The sequence below is a fragment of the Euprymna scolopes genome, chromosome 46 (assembly GCF_053919585.1).
Source record: "Euprymna scolopes isolate OS-2025 chromosome 46, ASM5391958v1, whole genome shotgun sequence".
Lineage (NCBI taxonomy): Eukaryota > Metazoa > Mollusca > Cephalopoda > Sepiida > Sepiolidae > Euprymna > Euprymna scolopes.
Window position 1 is genome coordinate 12,667,448 of NC_136527.1, and position 20,698 is coordinate 12,688,145.

General features: G+C 30.2%; 1 protein-coding gene across 2 annotated transcripts in view; it reads left to right on the forward strand.

Annotated features, from left to right (window-relative positions):
• Positions 1–20,395, forward strand: part of LOC145271211 (ubiquitin carboxyl-terminal hydrolase 48-like) — a 203,116-nt gene extending 182,721 nt beyond the window's left edge. For both annotated transcript variants that reach the window (XM_080126775.1, XM_080126774.1), the window contains exons 29-30: positions 3,428–3,476; positions 19,892–20,395. In XM_080126775.1, the coding sequence (XP_079982901.1) occupies positions 3,428–3,476; positions 19,892–19,944 (102 nt within the window). In that variant the 3' untranslated portion in view covers positions 19,945–20,395. The remainder of the gene's footprint in view (positions 1–3,427; positions 3,477–19,891) is intronic.
• Positions 20,396–20,698: the final 303 nt, after the last annotated feature.

The window sequence follows — 20,698 nt, forward strand, 5'->3', positions numbered from 1 at the left end:
GCTCTCTTCGGGTTTCACACAGTCAATATCTGCAATAGAGAGATGGAACTTTTAATCTGCTCTGATCGATTTGGACGGAATAAAAAATAGGAGCATTACTTTTGGAACGGCCCTCATACAAACAGCATTCATAAAACTATGTCCCTTAATTTATCCTTTTTTGACATCTCTCGGACGTCTGCATCAAGGCTTTTCTTTGACGTCACTACAGTGGATCTCGATTATTCAAAGGACAGTTTAAATGACTATTTTGCATTTTAACTTGCCGATGTATTTCTGTACACATTAGTCATCCATCCAAACAAAGATTTTAATCGTTGTAAACCATCCTTGGTGTAGGATTACTATTTCTTGTTGATTTCAGTGTTATGTGACCAGTAGTTTAAGTGTTTATCGGTTAAATATTTACACACACACACACACACATCTACTGTTTTATTTATATAGATAAACTAGCATTTCAGCCTGGCGTTACCCAGGTGTTTGAATGTGCAAAAGTGTTTATCGGTTAAATATTTACACACACACACACATCTACTGTTTTATTTATATAGATAAACTAGCATTTCAACCCGGCACTGCCCAGGTGCTTGGATGTGTATAGTGAGCAAAAAAAAAAAAATAAAGTGGTAGTAGGAAGGCAGGCTCGAACCTGTACCGCAAAAGAGGAAAAGCACGGGGAAAAAAAACCTGACGTCTATGCTGTTACGACCACCGCCGAACCGGAAGTGACATTTTTTTAAATTTAGGCCAGACAATCAAAAGCAGAAGATGACTTTGAAAAATATCGTCGAAAAATATCGTAGAAAAGTGCCCAGTTTAAGGTGAAGATATTAATGTTTTTAGACAATTTTTCGATATTTGTCGTCTGAAAGGTCGAACTTAGTATAAACTGTAATGATACAAACAACCTTCATCCAACATATACGCGCATATTAGTCGTCTACATTATCTGGTCTTCCCTTCTCTTGCCACATAACATCTAGCCTCTCTTCTCTACTCCCCGTATAAATAACCATTTGGTGCTGTTTCAAAACCCCATTATTATTATTTAGCGGGGGGGTACCCGGCGTTGCCCGGGTGTTTGGAGGGGTGTGTGACGGTGGAGGTAAAAAAAAAAAAAAAAAGTTGGCCGGGTGTTTGGAGGTGTAAAAGAGAAAAAAAAAGTTTTAGTAGGAAAGTTGGCTTGAACCCTGAAGCCTTGACGCGAAGGTGGAAAAGAAATGGAAAAAAAGCTGTGACCCCTGTTATTAAGTCATAGTTATTATGATTTAGACGTGATATAAAAAGTTTTAAGAAGGAGTGAGCTGACCGAGAAGGCTGACGAAAAAAGCCTTTGGCGGACATGCACAAACACACATTTTTTACACACGTTTTGATACCCGGCTATCCAACAGTTTGGTGGAGTTCCAACAACATCCCTTTACAGTATACTAGTCTGGATGCCCGGCGTTGCCCGGGTATTTGGAGGTATGTTTTTTTTTTTTTTACACAGTGATCACCACTTATCAAGGCCTGGAAGCCACTCAGGGATAAGGGTTATTGCAAGTACATTACGTTAGTGTGGAAATTTGATGAAGTGTTTACTTAAGGGGGCGGTTCATTAGGAATTTGTTAACGTTGGACTTGAAGACATCCAAGTTGTAGTCCGGTGGGAAGCAGGCAGACAGAACAGAGTTCCACAGGCGTGCAGTTCTAAGAAAGAAGCTTTGTTCATGGAATCCACTTTTTGATTTAGGCACAGATAAAGAGTGGGGAAATTTTTCACAGTGGATTCAGCTAGACGGGTGTTTTTTGTGAAAGATTGGCGAGGGGGGACCAGAGATTGGAGTTCAGATGAGCACCTGCCATGGAAATAACGATAAAACAAAGATAGGCTCGCAACGTCTCTTTTGTGGGAGAGAGGTTGCAGGGTAGAGAAAAACGCATCCCCCACTAAGCTACGAAGTCTATTTTGTACTCTGTCAAGGCAGGATAGGCTGTGTTGAGAAAAAAAAAAAAAAAGTGGTTGTAGGCAGACAGGCTTGAACACATGTCCTATCGATGAAATGTTGCATCCCTCTGCTTGTTTAACAAGTATTTTAATGGTAGATGCTCCGACGAACTACAACCCCTTGTACTCCCTCGATGTAAATACCCCCAACAAACCAGACGAGCAGCAAGAAATCTCTGCTTCCCTGATTGTACTGACATGCAGAAGTTTAAGTGTAATGTAAACGGACAACTTCCTACATAGCACCCCTGCAAATTATGTCCCAGATAGTAGCCCCCCCTACATCAAAATGGCACTGTGTCTTTGTAATATTGTCGTCTATATAATTTATGGCTTGCATTTGGGTTGAAAATGCAAAAAAAAAAAAAAAAAGAAAAAAAAAAGAAATTGACAACAAAAACAATTAAACTCTTTCTTGGCGTGTTTGTATGTCTGCCAAAAATTTTACATCCTGGTTGAAGTCGGGAGGGAAACAGGTAAGCGGAACAGAGTTCCACAGGCGTGCAGTTCTAAGAAAGAAGCTTTGTTCATGGAATCTACGTTTTGATTTAGGCACAGATAAGGAGTGGGGAAAATTATTGACGGTGGTTTCAGCTAGACGGTGTTTTTTGAGAAAGATTGGCGAGGGGGGATCAGAGAATGGAGCTCAGACGAGCACCTGCCATGGAAATAACAATAGAACAATGACAGGCTCGCTACGTCTCTTCTGTGGGAAAGAGGTTGCAGGGTAGAGAAAAGGGCATCCCCCACCAAGCCACGAAGTCTATTTTGTACTCCGTCAAGGCAGAATTGGCTGTTTTTTATAGCCCCCGCCCAGATATGGCAGCAGTACTCCATCTCTGGACGTACTTGGCTCTTATATAGATAGAGAATTGCATCATTAGTGAGATATCTTCTGGAGTGGTAGAAGGATCCCACCATATTCCCAGCGACCTTGGCCACAGACTTGATGTATGTGTTCCATTTAAGATCAGGTGTAAAGGTCAAACCCAGAAGCTTATCAAATCCTGGGGCCTCCCTTAGACGAGAGCCATCCATTTCAATTGATGCCAGATGGGGATCAGAGCGTTTATGATGTAGAGATAGGAGCTTGGTCTTAGATGCATTAAAGGTAACCAGCCACCTCTTTCCCCACTGTACCATGCATTTAAGTTCAAAACCCTTCAGTGGCTTTTTGGACACCCTGTACATAAAGCCAAAGGAATTATTGCTGTAGAGCATAAGGGACTATTGTGATTAGTGACTAGATTTATTGGTTTGGGACACCCTGTATAAAGAGGAAAATAATAATCCGCAAAAAAATGAACGGAAAAAAATGAATTCTATATTTGATATCTATCCGTTGTTTTCCATTCAACGATACAACATTTAAAATTAAGGAAATCCTTGATAAAGTTTTTAACTTTACTTTTTTTTTTTTTTTTTTTTCTCCAGGCTGATGAACCGCCACAAGATGCCATGGTTGTCGAAGATATGTTGAGTGGTAAGTTTTGTTTCTGAAGACTCAAAATTCTGAATGTTAATAAACACCCTGATTTTTCATCTGGAATAACTGAAATCCATAATGTGAAAAATTTAACAAGTTTTGAAATGAAAAAAAAAAAAAAGATGAATCACATATTGGCCAATACTTGCTGCATTTTAAGAATGTAGCAATTATTGGCCAATATATGATTCGTTTTTCTTTCCATTTCAAAACTTGTTATATTTATTTATATTGAATATTCATATTCAAAGTGTGTTGCTTGGAAAAAGTTTGACTGAATAGCGCTCATTCAAAGAATTTATACTGAATCCTCACCACAGCTGCCAGATGTGATCCCGAACATACTGATTTCCCAGAGATGCACCTTAACGTTGGCTCGTCTTTGGTATTGCAGGCAATACAATTGCTGTTTTCTTTTTTCAACTGTGGCCCCACATGCAGTAGTCTGTGAGGTTGTAATCAAGTTATTATTTTATGGAAACTGCTCCAGACAAGGCATGAAGCTACTTAATGTAAAGAGCTTAAAAAAAAAAAAAAACTATTTTAAGGTTGAAATCCAGTCAATGATCAATGTGAGATGGATCGATTTTGGCTTGGAAAACAGCAATTCTTTCCTCTTTGTCAGAAACATCACTTATGGAATGTGAGGACTAAAGGATAAAATAAGAGGAGATATGAGTTTTGAAACCTGAGTTTGAAAAATTACATTGAGAACATTGGCAGGACCGCTGCGAAAAAAGTAGGTTCTCTCTACCATGCTAGAAAGCTACCAACGCCCGAAAGTATCCTGTACCTCTATAAGGCCACCATTCGCCCATGTATGGATTATTGTTGTCACATTTGGGCTGGTGCATCTGCTACTAGTCTCTCACTCCTAGACAGGGTTCAAAAGAGAGTCTCCAACCTGATAGGTCCTGAACTGTCATCTTATCTTCAGCCTCGTTCCCATCGATGAAATGTAGCATCCCTCTGCTTGTTCTACAAGTAACGGTGAATGCTCCGACGAACTACAAGCACTTGTACCCTCCCTCGACGTAAATACCCCCAACAAACCCGACAATCAGCAAAATCCCACCCCTTCACAGTAGAGATCCCTCGATGTAAGAGAGCCTTCTACTCCAGTAGTTTCTTCTGCAGAACCGCTAGACTTTGGAATTCCTTTTCGGGGTCATGCTTTCCCAACTGTACTGACATGCAGAAGTTCAAGCGTAACGTGAACCGATATCTTGCTGCCCAACTCCCCACAAGTACCCCTGTAGCTTATGTCCCTGATAGTAGCCTCCTACATCAACATGGTAATGTGCCTTGTTTGGGGTGAAAATGTAATAATAAAAAAAAAAAAAGTAAACTGAAGATCCACTTTCCACTCTCTTTAGTTGTTGGAAGGGAGGGGCAGATGTTGAAGTCATGAAAGTTTCCAGTCAGTTCAAGGCTTTGCCAGAGGTGCGACATGGAGCTGCATTTTTTGACTATACATGTAATCATGGATCTGGGCAAAACCAGATGTACATTTGATTCCTGAACCATGGCGTCAACCCTACGTTCCGATCAAAAAATTAAGATCATGAAATAATGAGAGAAATATATTTTAACTGGATTGGAATTGCTAAAAGTGTGGAGCTATAAAACAGAAATTTCAAATTGAATGTCACAAATAAGTGAACAATTAGATTCCGATCAAGGAATGTGGGGGATGCCAATGTAAGTCATAAACAAAGGCAGTCAGTAAAAGAGAGTGAGAGAGAAATTGAGAGTGACACTTCTGCTGTCGCTGCACCGACAACCATACATCACTCACATACTGACCCAAACTCTCTCTCTCTCTTGCAATGCTATCACTGTGATGTAAATAAAATTTGTTGATTTAACAAGAGTCTGTTTATTTCGTTTCAAAAACCACAGCTATCATCGTGTATATACTATTGGCACATATTTTGTTAAAAGTGCAAACCATAAATTATATAGATGACAATGTTACAACTGTAGTACCATAAATTATATAGATGACAATGTTACAACTGTAGTACTATAAATTATATAGCAGACAATGTTACAACTATAGTACCATAAATTATATAGATGAGAATGTTACAACTGTAGTACCATAAATTATAGATAACAATGTTACAACTGTAGTACCATAAATTATATATAGATGACAATGTTACAACTGTAGTAACATAAATTATATAGATGACAATGTTACAACTGTAGTACCATAAATTATATAGATGACAATGTTACAACTGTAGTACCATAAATTATATAGATGACAATGTTACAACTGTAGTACCATAAATTATATAGATGACAATGTTACAACTGTAGTACCATAAATTATATAGATGACAATGTTACAACTGTAGTACTATAAATTATATAGATGACAATGTTACAACTGTAGTACTATAAATTATATAGATGACAATGTTACAACTGTAGTGCCATAAATTATATAGATGACAATGTTACAACTGTAGTACTATAAATTATATGGATGACAATGTTACAACTGTAGTACTATAAATTATATAGATGACAATGTTACAACTGTAGTACCATAAATTATATAGCGGACAATGTTACAACTGTAGTACTATAAATTATATAGATGACAATGTTAAAACTGTAGTGCCATAAATTATATAGATGACAATGTTACAACTGTAGTACTATAAATTATATGGATGACAATGTTACAACTGTAGTACTATAAATTATATAGATGACAATGTTACAACTGTAGTGCCATAAATTATATAGATGACAATGTTACAACTGTAGTACTATAAATTATATGGATGACAATGTTACAACTGTAGTACTATAAATTATATAGATGACAATGTTACAACTGTAGTACTATAAATTATATAGATGACAATGTTACAACTGTAGTACAATAAATTATATAGATGACAATGTTACAACTGTAGTACCATAAATTATATAGATGACAATGTTACAACTGTAGTACCATAAATTATATAGATGACAATGTTACAACTGTAGTACCATAAATTATATAGATGACAATGTTACAACTGTAGTACTATAAATTATATAGATGACAATGTCACAACTGTAGTACCATAAATTATATAGATGACAATGTTACAACTGTAGTACCATAAATTATATAGATGACAATGTTACAACTGTAGTACCATAAATTATATAGATGACAATGTTACAACTGTAGTACTATAAATTATATAGATGACAATGTTACAACTGTAGTACTATAAATTATATAGATGACAATGTTACAACTGTAGTACTATAAATTATATAGATGACAATGTTACAACTGTAGTACCATAAATTATATAGATGGCAATGTTACAACTGTAGTACAATACATTATATAGATGACAATGTTACAACTTTAGTACCATACATTATATAGATGACAATGTTACAACTGTAGTACCATAAATTATATAGATGACAATGTTACAACTGTAGTACCATAAATTATATAGATGACAATGTTACAACTGTAGTACCATAAATTATATAGATGACAATGTTACAACTGTAGTACCATAAATTATATAGATGACAATGTTACAACTGTAGTACCATAAATTATATAGATGACAATGTTACAACTGTAGTACTATAAATTATATATAGATAACAATGTTACAACTTTAGTACCATAAATTATATAGATGAGAATGTTACAACTGTAGTACTATAAATTATATAGATGACAATGTTACAACTGTAGTACCATAAATTATATAGATGACAATGTTACAACTGTAGTACTATAAATTATATATAGATAACAATGTTACAACTGTAGTACCATAAATTATATAGATGACAATGTTACAACTGTAGTACCATAAATTATATAGATGACAATGTTACAACTGTAGTACAATAAATTATATAGATGACAATGTTACAACTGTAGTACAATAAATTATATAGATGACAATGTTACAACTGTATTACCATAAATTATATAGATGACAATGTTACAACTGTAGTACTATAAATTATATAGATGACAATGTTACAAGTGTAGTACCATAAATTGTATGGATTACAATGTTACAACTGTAGTACCATAAATTATATAGATGACAATGTTACAACTGTAGTACCATAAATTATATAGATGACAATGTTACAACTGTAGTACCATAAATTATATAGATGACAATGTTACAACTGTAGTACCATAAATTATATGGATGACAATGTTACAACTGTAGTACAATAAATTATATAGATGACAATGTTACAACTGTAGTACCATAAATTATATAGATGACAATGTTACAACTGTAGTACCATAAATTATATAGATGACAATGTTACAACTGTAGTACCATAAATTATATAGATGACAATGTTACAACTGTAGTACCATAAATTATATAGATGACAATGTTACAACTGTAGTACAATAAATTATATAGATGACAATGTTACAACTGTAGTACTATAAATTATATAGATGACAATGTTACAACTGTAGTACAATAAATTATATAGATGACAATGTTACAACTGTAGTACCATAAATTATATAGATGACAATGTTACAACTGTAGTACCATAAATTATATAGATGACAATGTTACAACTGTAGTACCATAAATTATATAGATGACAATATTACAACTGTAGTACTATAAATTATATAGATGACAATGTTACAACTGTAGTACAATAAATTATATGGATGACAATGTTACAACTGTAGTACCATAAATTATATAGATGACAATGTTACAACTGTAGTACAATAAATTATATAGATGACAATGTTACAACTGTAGTACCATAAATTATATAGATTACAATGTTACAACTGTAGTACCATAAATTATATAGATGACAATGTTACAACTGTAGTACCATAAATTATATAGATGACAATGTTACAACTGTAGTACTATAAATTATATAGATGACAATATTACAACTGTAGTACTATAAATTATATAGATGACAATGTTACAACTGTAGTACAATAAATTATATAGATGACAATGTTACAACTGTAGTACAATAAATTATATAGATGACAATGTTACAACTGTAGTACAATAAATTATATAGATGACAATGTTACAACTGTAGTACAATAAATTATATAGATGACAATGTTACAACTGTAGTACAATAAATTATATAGATGACAATGTTACAACTGTAGTACTATAATTTATATAGATGACAATGTTACAACTGTAGTACAATGAATTATATAGATGACAATGTTACAACTGTAGTACCATAAATTATATAGATGACAATGTTACAACTGTAGTACCATAAATTATATAGATGACAATGTTACAACTGTAGTACCATAAATTATATAGATGACAATGTTACAACTGTAGTACCATAAATTATATAGATGACAATGTTACAACTGTAGTACCATAAATTATATAGATGACAATGTTACAACTGTAGTACCATAAATTATATAGATGACAATGTTACAACTGTAGTACTATAAATTATATAGATGACAATGTTACAACTGTAGTACCATAAATTATATAGATGACAATGTTACAACTGTAGTACTATAAATTATATAGATGACAATGTTACAACTGTAGTACAATAAATTATATAGATGACAATGTTACAACTGTAGTACTATAAATTATATAGATGACAATGTTACAACTGTAGTACTATAAATTATATAGATGACAATGTTACAACTGTAGTACCATAAATTATATAGATGACAATGTTACAACTGTAGTACTATAAATTATATAGATGACAATGTTACAACTGTAGTGCCATAAATTATATAGATGACAATGTTACAACTGTAGTACCATAAATTATATAGATGACAATGTTACAACTGTAGTACCATAAATTATATAGATGAGAATGTTACAACTGTAGTACTATAAATTATATATAGATAACAATGTTACAACTTTAGTACCATAAATTATATAGATGACAATGTTACAACTGTAGTACCATAAATTATATAGATGACAATGTTACAACTGTAGTACCATAAATTATATAGATGACAATGTTACAACTGTAGTACCATAAATTATATAGATGACAATGTTACAACTGTAGTACTATAAATTATATGGATGACAATGTTACAACTGTAGTACTATAAATTATATAGATGACAATGTTACAACTGTAGTGCCATAAATTATATAGATGACAATGTTACAACTGTAGTACTATAAATTATATGGATGACAATGTTACAACTGTAGTACTATAAATTATATGGATGACAATGTTACAACTGTAGTACTATAAATTATATAGATGACAATGTTACAACTGTAGTGCCATAAATTATATAGATGACAATGTTACAACTGTAGTACTATAAATTATATGGATGACAATGTTACAACTGTAGTACTATAAATTATATAGATGACAATGTTACAACTGTAGTACTATAAATTATATAGATGACAATGTTACAACTGTAGTACAATAAATTATATAGATGACAATGTTACAACTGTAGTACAATAAATTATATAGATGACAATGTTACAACTGTAGTACCATAAATTATATAGATGACAATGTTACAACTGTAGTACCATAAATTATATAGATGACAATGTTACAACTGTAGTACTATAAATTATATAGATGACAATGTCACAACTGTAGTACCATAAATTATATAGATGACAATGTTACAACTGTAGTACCATAAATTATATAGATGACAATGTTACAACTGTAGTACCATAAATTATATAGATGACAATGTTACAACTGTAGTACTATAAATTATATAGATGACAATGTTACAACTGTAGTACTATAAATTATATAGATGACAATGTTACAACTGTAGTACTATAAATTATATAGATGACAATGTTACAACTGTAGTACCATAAATTATATAGATGGCAATGTTACAACTGTAGTACAATACATTATATAGATGACAATGTTACAACTTTAGTACCATACATTATATAGATGACAATGTTACAACTGTAGTACCATAAATTATATAGATGACAATGTTACAACTGTAGTACCATAAATTATATAGATGACAATGTTACAACTGTAGTACCATAAATTATATAGATGACAATGTTACAACTGTAGTACCATAAATTATATAGATGACAATGTTACAACTGTAGTACCATAAATTATATAGATGACAATGTTACAACTGTAGTACTATAAATTATATATAGATAACAATGTTACAACTTTAGTACCATGAATTATATAGATGAGAATGTTACAACTGTAGTACTATAAATTATATAGATGACAATGTTACAACTGTAGTACCATAAATTATATAGATGACAATGTTACAACTGTAGTACTATAAATTATATATAGATAACAATGTTACAACTGTAGTACCATAAATTATATAGATGACAATGTTACAACTGTAGTACCATAAATTATATAGATGACAATGTTACAACTGTAGTACCATAAATTATATAGATGACAATGTTACAACTGTAGTACAATAAATTATATAGATGACAATGTTACAACTGTAGTACAATAAATTATATAGATGACAATGTTACAACTGTATTACCATAAATTATATAGATGACAATGTTACAACTGTAGTACTATAAATTATATAGATGACAATGTTACAAGTGTAGTACCATAAATTGTATGGATTACAATGTTACAACTGTAGTACCATAAATTATATAGATGAGAATGTTACAACTGTAGTACCATAAATTATATAGATGACAATGTTACAACTGTAGTACCATAAATTATATAGATGACAATGTTACAACTGTAGTACCATAAATTATATGGATGACAATGTTACAACTGTAGTACAATAAATTATATAGATGACAATGTTACAACTGTAGTACCATAAATTATATAGATGACAATGTTACAACTGTAGTACCATAAATTATATAGATGACAATGTTACAACTGTAGTACCATAAATTATATAGATGACAATGTTACAACTGTAGTACCATAAATTATATAGATGACAATGTTACAACTGTAGTACAATAAATTATATAGATGACAATGTTACAACTGTAGTACTATAAATTATATAGATGACAATGTTACAACTGTAGTACAATAAATTATATAGATGACAATGTTACAACTGTAGTACCATAAATTATATAGATGACAATGTTACAACTGTAATACAATAAATTATATAGATGACAATGTTACAACTGTAGTACCATAAATTATATAGATGACAATATTACAACTGTAGTACTATAAAGTATATAGATGACAATGTTACAACTGTAGTACAATAAATTATATGGATGACAATGTTACAACTGTAGTACCATAAATTATATAGATGACAATGTTACAACTGTAGTACAATAAATTATATAGATGACAATGTTACAACTGTAGTACCATAAATTATATAGATTACAATGTTACAACTGTAGTACCATAAATTATATAGATGACAATGTTACAACTGTAGTACCATAAATTATATAGATGACAATGTTACAACTGTAGTACTATAAATTATATAGATGACAATATTACAACTGTAGTACTATAAATTATATAGATGACAATGTTACAACTGTAGTACAATAAATTATATAGATGACAATGTTACAACTGTAGTACAATAAATTATATAGATGACAATGTTACAACTGTAGTACAATAAATTATATAGATGACAATGTTACAACTGTAGTACAATAAATTATATAGATGACAATGTTACAACTGTAGTACAATAAATTATATAGATGACAATGTTACAACTGTAGTACTATAAATTATATAGATGACAATGTTACAACTGTAGTACAATGAATTATATAGATGACAATGTTACAACTGTAGTACCATAAATTATATAGATGACAATGTTACAACTGTAGTACCATAAATTATATAGATGACAATGTTACAACTGTAGTACCATAAATTATATAGATGACAATGTTACAACTGTAGTACCATAAATTATATAGATGACAATGTTACAACTGTAGTACCATAAATTATATAGATGACAATGTTACAACTGTAGTACCATAAATTATATAGATGACAATGTTACAACTGTAGTACCATAAATTATATAGATGACAATGTTACAACTGTAGTACCATAAATTATATAGATGACAATGTTACAACCGTAGTACCATAAATTATATAGATGACAATGTTACAACTGTAGTACCATAAATTATATAGATGACAATGTCACAACTGTAGTACCATAAATTATATAGATGACAATGTCACAACTGTAGTACCATGAATTATATAGATGACAATGTTACAACTGTAGTACCATAAATTATATAGATGACAATGTTACAACTGTAGTACCATAAATTATATAGATGACAATGTTACAACTGTAGTACCATAAATTATATAGATGACAATGTTACAACTGTAGTACCATAAATTATATAGATGACAATGTTACAACTGTAGTACCATAAATTATATAGATGACAATGTTACAACTGTAGTACCATAAATTATATAGATGACAATGTTACAACTGTAGTACCATAAATTATATAGATGACAATGTTACAACTGTAGTACTATAAATTATATAGATGACAATGTTACAACTGTAGTACCATAAATTATATAGATGACAATGTTACAACTGTAGTACTATAAATTATATAGATGACAATGTTACAACTGTAGTACAATAAATTATATAGATGACAATGTTACAACTGTAGTACTATAAATTATATAGATGACAATGTTACAACTGTAGTACTATAAATTATATAGATGACAATGTTACAACTGTAGTACCATAAATTATATAGATGACAATGTTACAACTGTAGTACTATAAACTATATAGATGACAATGTTACAACTGTAGTACCATAAATTATATAGATGACAATGTTACAACTGTAGTACCATAAATTATATAGATGACAATGTTACAACTGTAGTACCATAAATTATATAGATGACAATGTTACAACTGTAGTACCATAAATTATATAGATGACAATGTTACAACTGTAGTACTATAAATTATATATAGATAACAATGTTACAACTTTAGTACCATAAATTATATAGATGAGAATGTTACAACTGTAGTACTATAAATTATATAGATGACAATGTTACAACTGTAGTACCATAAATTATATAGATGACAATGTTACAACTGTAGTACTATAAATTATATATAGATAACAATGTTACAACTGTAGTACCATAAATTATATAGATGACAATGTTACAACTGTAGTACCATAAATTATATAGATGACAATGTTACAACTGTAGTACCATAAATTATATAGATGACAATGTTACAACTGTAGTACAATAAATTATATAGATGACAATGTTACAACTGTAGTACAATAAATTATATAGATGACAATGTTACAACTGTATTACCATAAATTATATAGATGACAATGTTACAACTGTAGTACTATAAATTATATAGATGACAATGTTACAAGTGTAGTACCATAAATTGTATGGATTACAATGTTACAACTGTAGTACCATAAATTATATAGATGAGAATGTTACAACTGTAGTACCATAAATTATATAGATGACAATGTTACAACTGTAGTACCATAAATTATATAGATGACAATGTTACAACTGTAGTACCATAAATTATATGGATGACAATGTTACAACTGTAGTACAATAAATTATATAGATGACAATGTTACAACTGTAGTACCATAAATTATATAGATGACAATGTTACAACTGTAGTACCATAAATTATATAGATGACAATGTTACAACTGTAGTACCATAAATTATATAGATGACAATGTTACAACTGTAGTACCATAAATTATATAGATGACAATGTTACAACTGTAGTACAATAAATTATATAGATGACAATGTTACAACTGTAGTACTATAAATTATATAGATGACAATGTTACAACTGTAGTACAATAAATTATATAGATGACAATGTTACAACTGTAGTACCATAAATTATATAGATGACAATGTTACAACTGTAGTACAATAAATTATATAGATGACAATGTTACAACTGTAGTACCATAAATTATATAGATGACAATATTACAACTGTAGTACTATAAAGTATATAGATGACAATGTTACAACTGTAGTACAATAAATTATATGGATGACAATGTTACAACTGTAGTACCATAAATTATATAGATGACAATGTTACAACTGTAGTACAATAAATTATATAGATGACAATGTTACAACTGTAGTACCATAAATTATATAGATTACAATGTTACAACTGTAGTACCATAAATTATATAGATGACAATGTTACAACTGTAGTACCATAAATTATATAGATGACAATGTTACAACTGTAGTACTATAAATTATATAGATGACAATATTACAACTGTAGTACTATAAATTATATAGATGACAATGTTACAACTGTAGTACAATAAATTATATAGATGACAATGTTACAACTGTAGTACAATAAATTATATAGATGACAATGTTACAACTGTAGTACAATAAATTATATAGATGACAATGTTACAACTGTAGTACAATAAATTATATAGATGACAATGTTACAACTGTAGTACAATAAATTATATAGATGACAATGTTACAACTGTAGTACTATAAATTATATAGATGACAATGTTACAACTGTAGTACAATGAATTATATAGATGACAATGTTACAACTGTAGTACCATAAATTATATAGATGACAATGTTACAACTGTAGTACCATAAATTATATAGATGACAATGTTACAACTGTAGTACCATAAATTATATAGATGACAATGTTACAACTGTAGTACCATAAATTATATAGATGACAATGTTACAACTGTAGTACCATAAATTATATAGATGACAATGTTACAACTGTAGTACCATAAATTATATAGATGACAATGTTACAACTGTAGTACCATAAATTATATAGATGACAATGTTACAACTGTAGTACCATAAATTATATAGATGACAATGTTACAACTGTAGTACCATAAATTATATAGATGACAATGTTACAACTGTAGTACCATAAATTATATAGATGACAATGTCACAACTGTAGTACCATAAATTATATAGATGACAATGTCACAACTTTAGTACCATGAATTATATAGATGACAATGTTACAACTGTAGTACCATAAATTATATAGATGACAATGTTACAACTGTAGTACCATAAATTATATAGATGACAATGTTACAACTGTAGTACCATAAATTATATAGATGACAATGTTACAACTGTAGTACCATAAATTATATAGATGACAATGTTACAACTGTAGTACCATAAATTATATAGATGACAATGTTACAACTGTAGTACCATAAATTATATAGATGACAATGTTACAACTGTAGTACCATAAATTATATAGATGACAATGTTACAACTGTAGTACTATAAATTATATAGATGACAATGTTACAACTGTAGTACCATAAATTATATAGATGACAATGTTACAACTGTAGTACTATAAATTATATAGATGACAATGTTACAACTGTAGTACAATAAATTATATAGATGACAATGTTACAACTGTAGTACTATAAATTATATAGATGACAATGTTACAACTGTAGTACTATAAATTATATAGATGACAATGTTACAACTGTAGTACCATAAATTATATAGATGACAATGTTACAACTGTAGTACTATAAACTATATAGATGACAATGTTACAACTGTAGTACCATAAATTATATAGATGACAATGTTACAACTGTAGTACCATAAATTATATAGATGACAATGTTACAACTGTAGTACCATAAATTATATAGATGAGAATGTTACAACTGTAGTACTATAAATTATATATAGATAACAATGTTACAACTTTAGTACCATAAATTATATAGATGACAATGTTACAACTGTAGTACCATAAATTATATAGATGACAATGTTACAACTGTAGTACCATAAATTATATAGATGACAATGTTACAACTGTAGTACCATAAATTATATAGATGACAATGTTACAACTGTAGTACTATAAATTATATAGATGACAATGTTACAACTGTAGTACTATAAATTATATAGATGACAATGTTACAACTGTAGTACTATAAATTATATAGATGACAATGTTACAACTGTAGTACTATAAATTATATAGATGACAATGTTACAACTGTAGTACCATAAATTATATAGATGACAATGTTACAACTGTAGTACCATAAATTATGTAGATGACAATGTTACAACTGTAGTACCATAAATTATATAGATGACAATGTTACAACTGTAGTACTATAAATTATATAGATGACAATGTTACAACTGTAGTACCATAAATTATATAGATGACAATGTTACAACTGTAGTACCATAAATTATATAGATGACAATGTTACAACTGTAGTACCATAAATTATATAGATGACAATGTTACAACTGTAGTACCATAAATTATATAGAGGACAATGTTACAACTGTAGTACTATAAATTATATAGATGACAATGTTACAACTGTAGAACCATAAATTATATAGATGACAATGTTACAACTGTAGTACTATAAATTATATAGATGACAATGTTACAACTGTAGTACCATAAATTATATAGATGACAATGTTACAACTGTAGTACTATAAATTATATAGATGACAATGTTACAACTGTTGTACCATAAATTATATAGATGACAATGTTGCAACTGTAGTACTATAAATTATATAGATGACAATGTTACAACTGTAGTACCATAAATTATATAGATGACAATGTTACAACTGTAGTACAATAAATTATATAGATAACAATGTTACAACTTTAGTACCATAAATTATATAGATGACAATGTTACAACTGTAGTACCATAAATTATATAGATGACAATGTTACAACTGTAGTACCATAAATTATATAGATGACAATGTTACAACTGTAGTACCATAAATTATATAGATGACAATGTTACAACTGTAGTACCATAAATTATATAGATGACAATGTTACAACTGTAGTACCATAAATTATATAGATGACAATGTTACAGCTGTAGTACTATAAATTATATATAGATAACAATGTTACAACCTTAGTACCATAAATTATACAGATGAGAATGTTACAACTGTAGTACTATAAATTATATAGATGACAATGTTACAACTGTAGTACCATAAATTATATAGATGACAATGTTACAACTGTAGTACCATAAATTATATAGATGACAATGTTACAACTGTAGTACTATAAATTATATAGATGACAATGTTACAACTGTAGTACTATAAATTATATAGATGACAATGTTACAACTGTAGTACTATAAATTATATAGATGACAATGTTACAACTGTAGTACTATAAATTATATAGATGACAATGTTACAACTGTAGTACCATAAATTATATAGATGACAATGTTACAACTGTAGTACCATAAATTATGTAGATGACAATGTTACAACTGTAGTACCATAAATTATATAGATAACAATGTTACAACTTTAGTACCATAAATTATATAGATGACAATGTTACAACTGTAGTACCATAAATTATATAGATGACAATGTTACAACTGTAGTACCATAAATTATATAGATGACAATGTTACAACTGTAGTACCATAAATTATATAGATGACAATGTTACAACTGTAGTACCATAAATTATATAGATGACAATGTTACAACTGTAGTACCATAAATTATATAGATGACAATGTTACAACTGTAGTACCATAAATTATATAGATGACAATGTTACAGCTGTAGTACTATAAATTATATATAGATAACAATGTTACAACCTTAGTACCATAAATTATACAGATGAGAATGTTACAACTGTAGTACTATAAATTATATAGATGACAATGTTACAACTGTAGTACCATAAATTATATAGATGACAATGTTACAACTGTAGTACTATAAATTATATATAGATAACAATGTTACAACTGTAGTACAATAAATTATATAGATTACAATGTTACAACTGTAGTACCATAAATTATATAGATGACAATGTTACAACTGTAGTACCATAAATTATATAGATGACAATGTTACAACTGTAGTACTATAAATTATATAGATGACAATGTTACAACTGTAGTACTATAAATTATATAGATGACAATGTTACAACTGTAGTACCATAAATTATATAGATGACAATGTTACAACTGTAGTACTATAAATTATATAGATGACAATGTTACAACTGTAGTACCATAAATTATATAGATGACAATGTTACAACTGTAGTACCATAAATTATATAGATGACAATGTTACAACTGTAGTACTATAAATTATATATAGATAACAATGTTACAACTTTAGTATCATAAATTATATAGATGACAATGTTACAACTGTAGTACCATAAATTATATAGATGACAATGTTACAACTGTAGTCGTCAGAATTGAGTCTGAAGTTGCAAGAACTTAGACACCAGGGTTGAGAAGTGGGATTGAGAAATCAGCGCCCTTGAGGATTGATACTCTGACCTGCAAAATGTTCCTGGGCAGCCCCGTTGGCATTCCTTGGTGAGGGCATGTCAGTCAGATGATTAGCAATAAACTAACCTCTTCTCAAAGAGAGGAGGCAAAGCCTGGGAGAGGTTGATATGTATATTGTGTATCATCTAACGTGTATATTTTACATTTATGCAACAGTTACATCATGAAACGGTTGATGTGGACGTATTGAAACAGTTGTCGACAAAATAGTTTGTTCCAACAGATGTCGACAAACACAACACATAACTGGTTTATATATAAAACATTTATTCTCTCGATTCCGGACGGCATCTTCAGAGATTACATCTTCACATCTTGGCTGTCACGGGAGACACCGCTCCCTGCGTTATGAGGAGACACCAGCTCCCCCTTGAGTTGTCCGTTTTCACCAGCGTTCAGCTAACGACTGATTAAAATCTACTCAAATCTACGTATCATCACGTCATCGTCACGTGTCCAAAACCTCAATTTGACGTAAACCTAAATCTAGTTATTTTTTTTATATAAACTAAAATTTCTCCAGATCTTTGTTTACCTTTATTTTTCAAATTAACGTTCCTTCGTAGCCCTTTTATTTTTTCAGCCGTCACTCACGTTTTTTTCAATCTAATTGTTTTTATTTTTCTAATCATAATAATTTATCTAACGACCCCGTTGTTGCTTGGATCAGTTAACAATAATAATGTTTTGACCCTTGGCACTACCTGCTCCAATTAACACAGATACTACGCTGTGATCGCAGCCAAAGGGTCATAACATTACATTGGGTTGAATTCTGGACAAGCACCCCCAATTTTTTGTCTGTAATTATTTCTCATTGATTTTTCTTTTTTTTCTTTTCTAGTTTCCGAATATGGCGAAGAAGGCTTTAAAGGGACGAGTTTGCTAAGCAGATAATGATTGGCCCTTGGGGAGGGGAAGGTATCACCTTCCATCCATCCCCTTCACAAATGCCTGGAGGGTGTGTGCATGAGAGAGTGCATGTGTTTTATTTTGTTGTTGTTGTTTTTTTTTTTGTTTTAACCCCCATCCCCCTTTTATCCCAAGAACTTTCATCCTTACCCATCTTTTTTGGGGTGAAGGGGACTAAGCCTGGGTGAGATGCACAAATTCAACTAAGGGACACGTATCCATTTTTTTTTTTTTTTTTTTCCGAAAACATTTCTCTGCCCTCTTAAGTCCTTGCTCTCTTTCCCTCCCCCTTCCAGATGATACTCTGCCAGTAACCTCTGTTCATCATTCTCCGTGAACCCCTTTTTTCTTTTATTCCAATTTCATAGTTTATACAATTTGAGAAAAAAAAAAAAATAATAAAAACCTCAAATCAATAAAAAAAAAAAAAATGTTATTTTATTTTTTGTGTTTCTTTCCTAACAGAATTTTTTGTTTCTGAATCATGTGGGTTACTATTTTCGTCTTGGATGTTTAAAGACGGTTGCAGGTTTAGTGTTGCATGCATGTGAAGAGCAAATTAGCCACAAGATTTTATAAGGAGAAAAGGGTCCACACTGTAATACAGAGTGATTCACGGGAAACGGATGCTTTTAAGGAAAACAAAACTCTGCGATTAAAACAAGACTTTTTTTGTATGGTACCATTAAAGCGAGCAACCTTTCCAGCTCCAGAATTTATTTTACTACATAGTCACCAC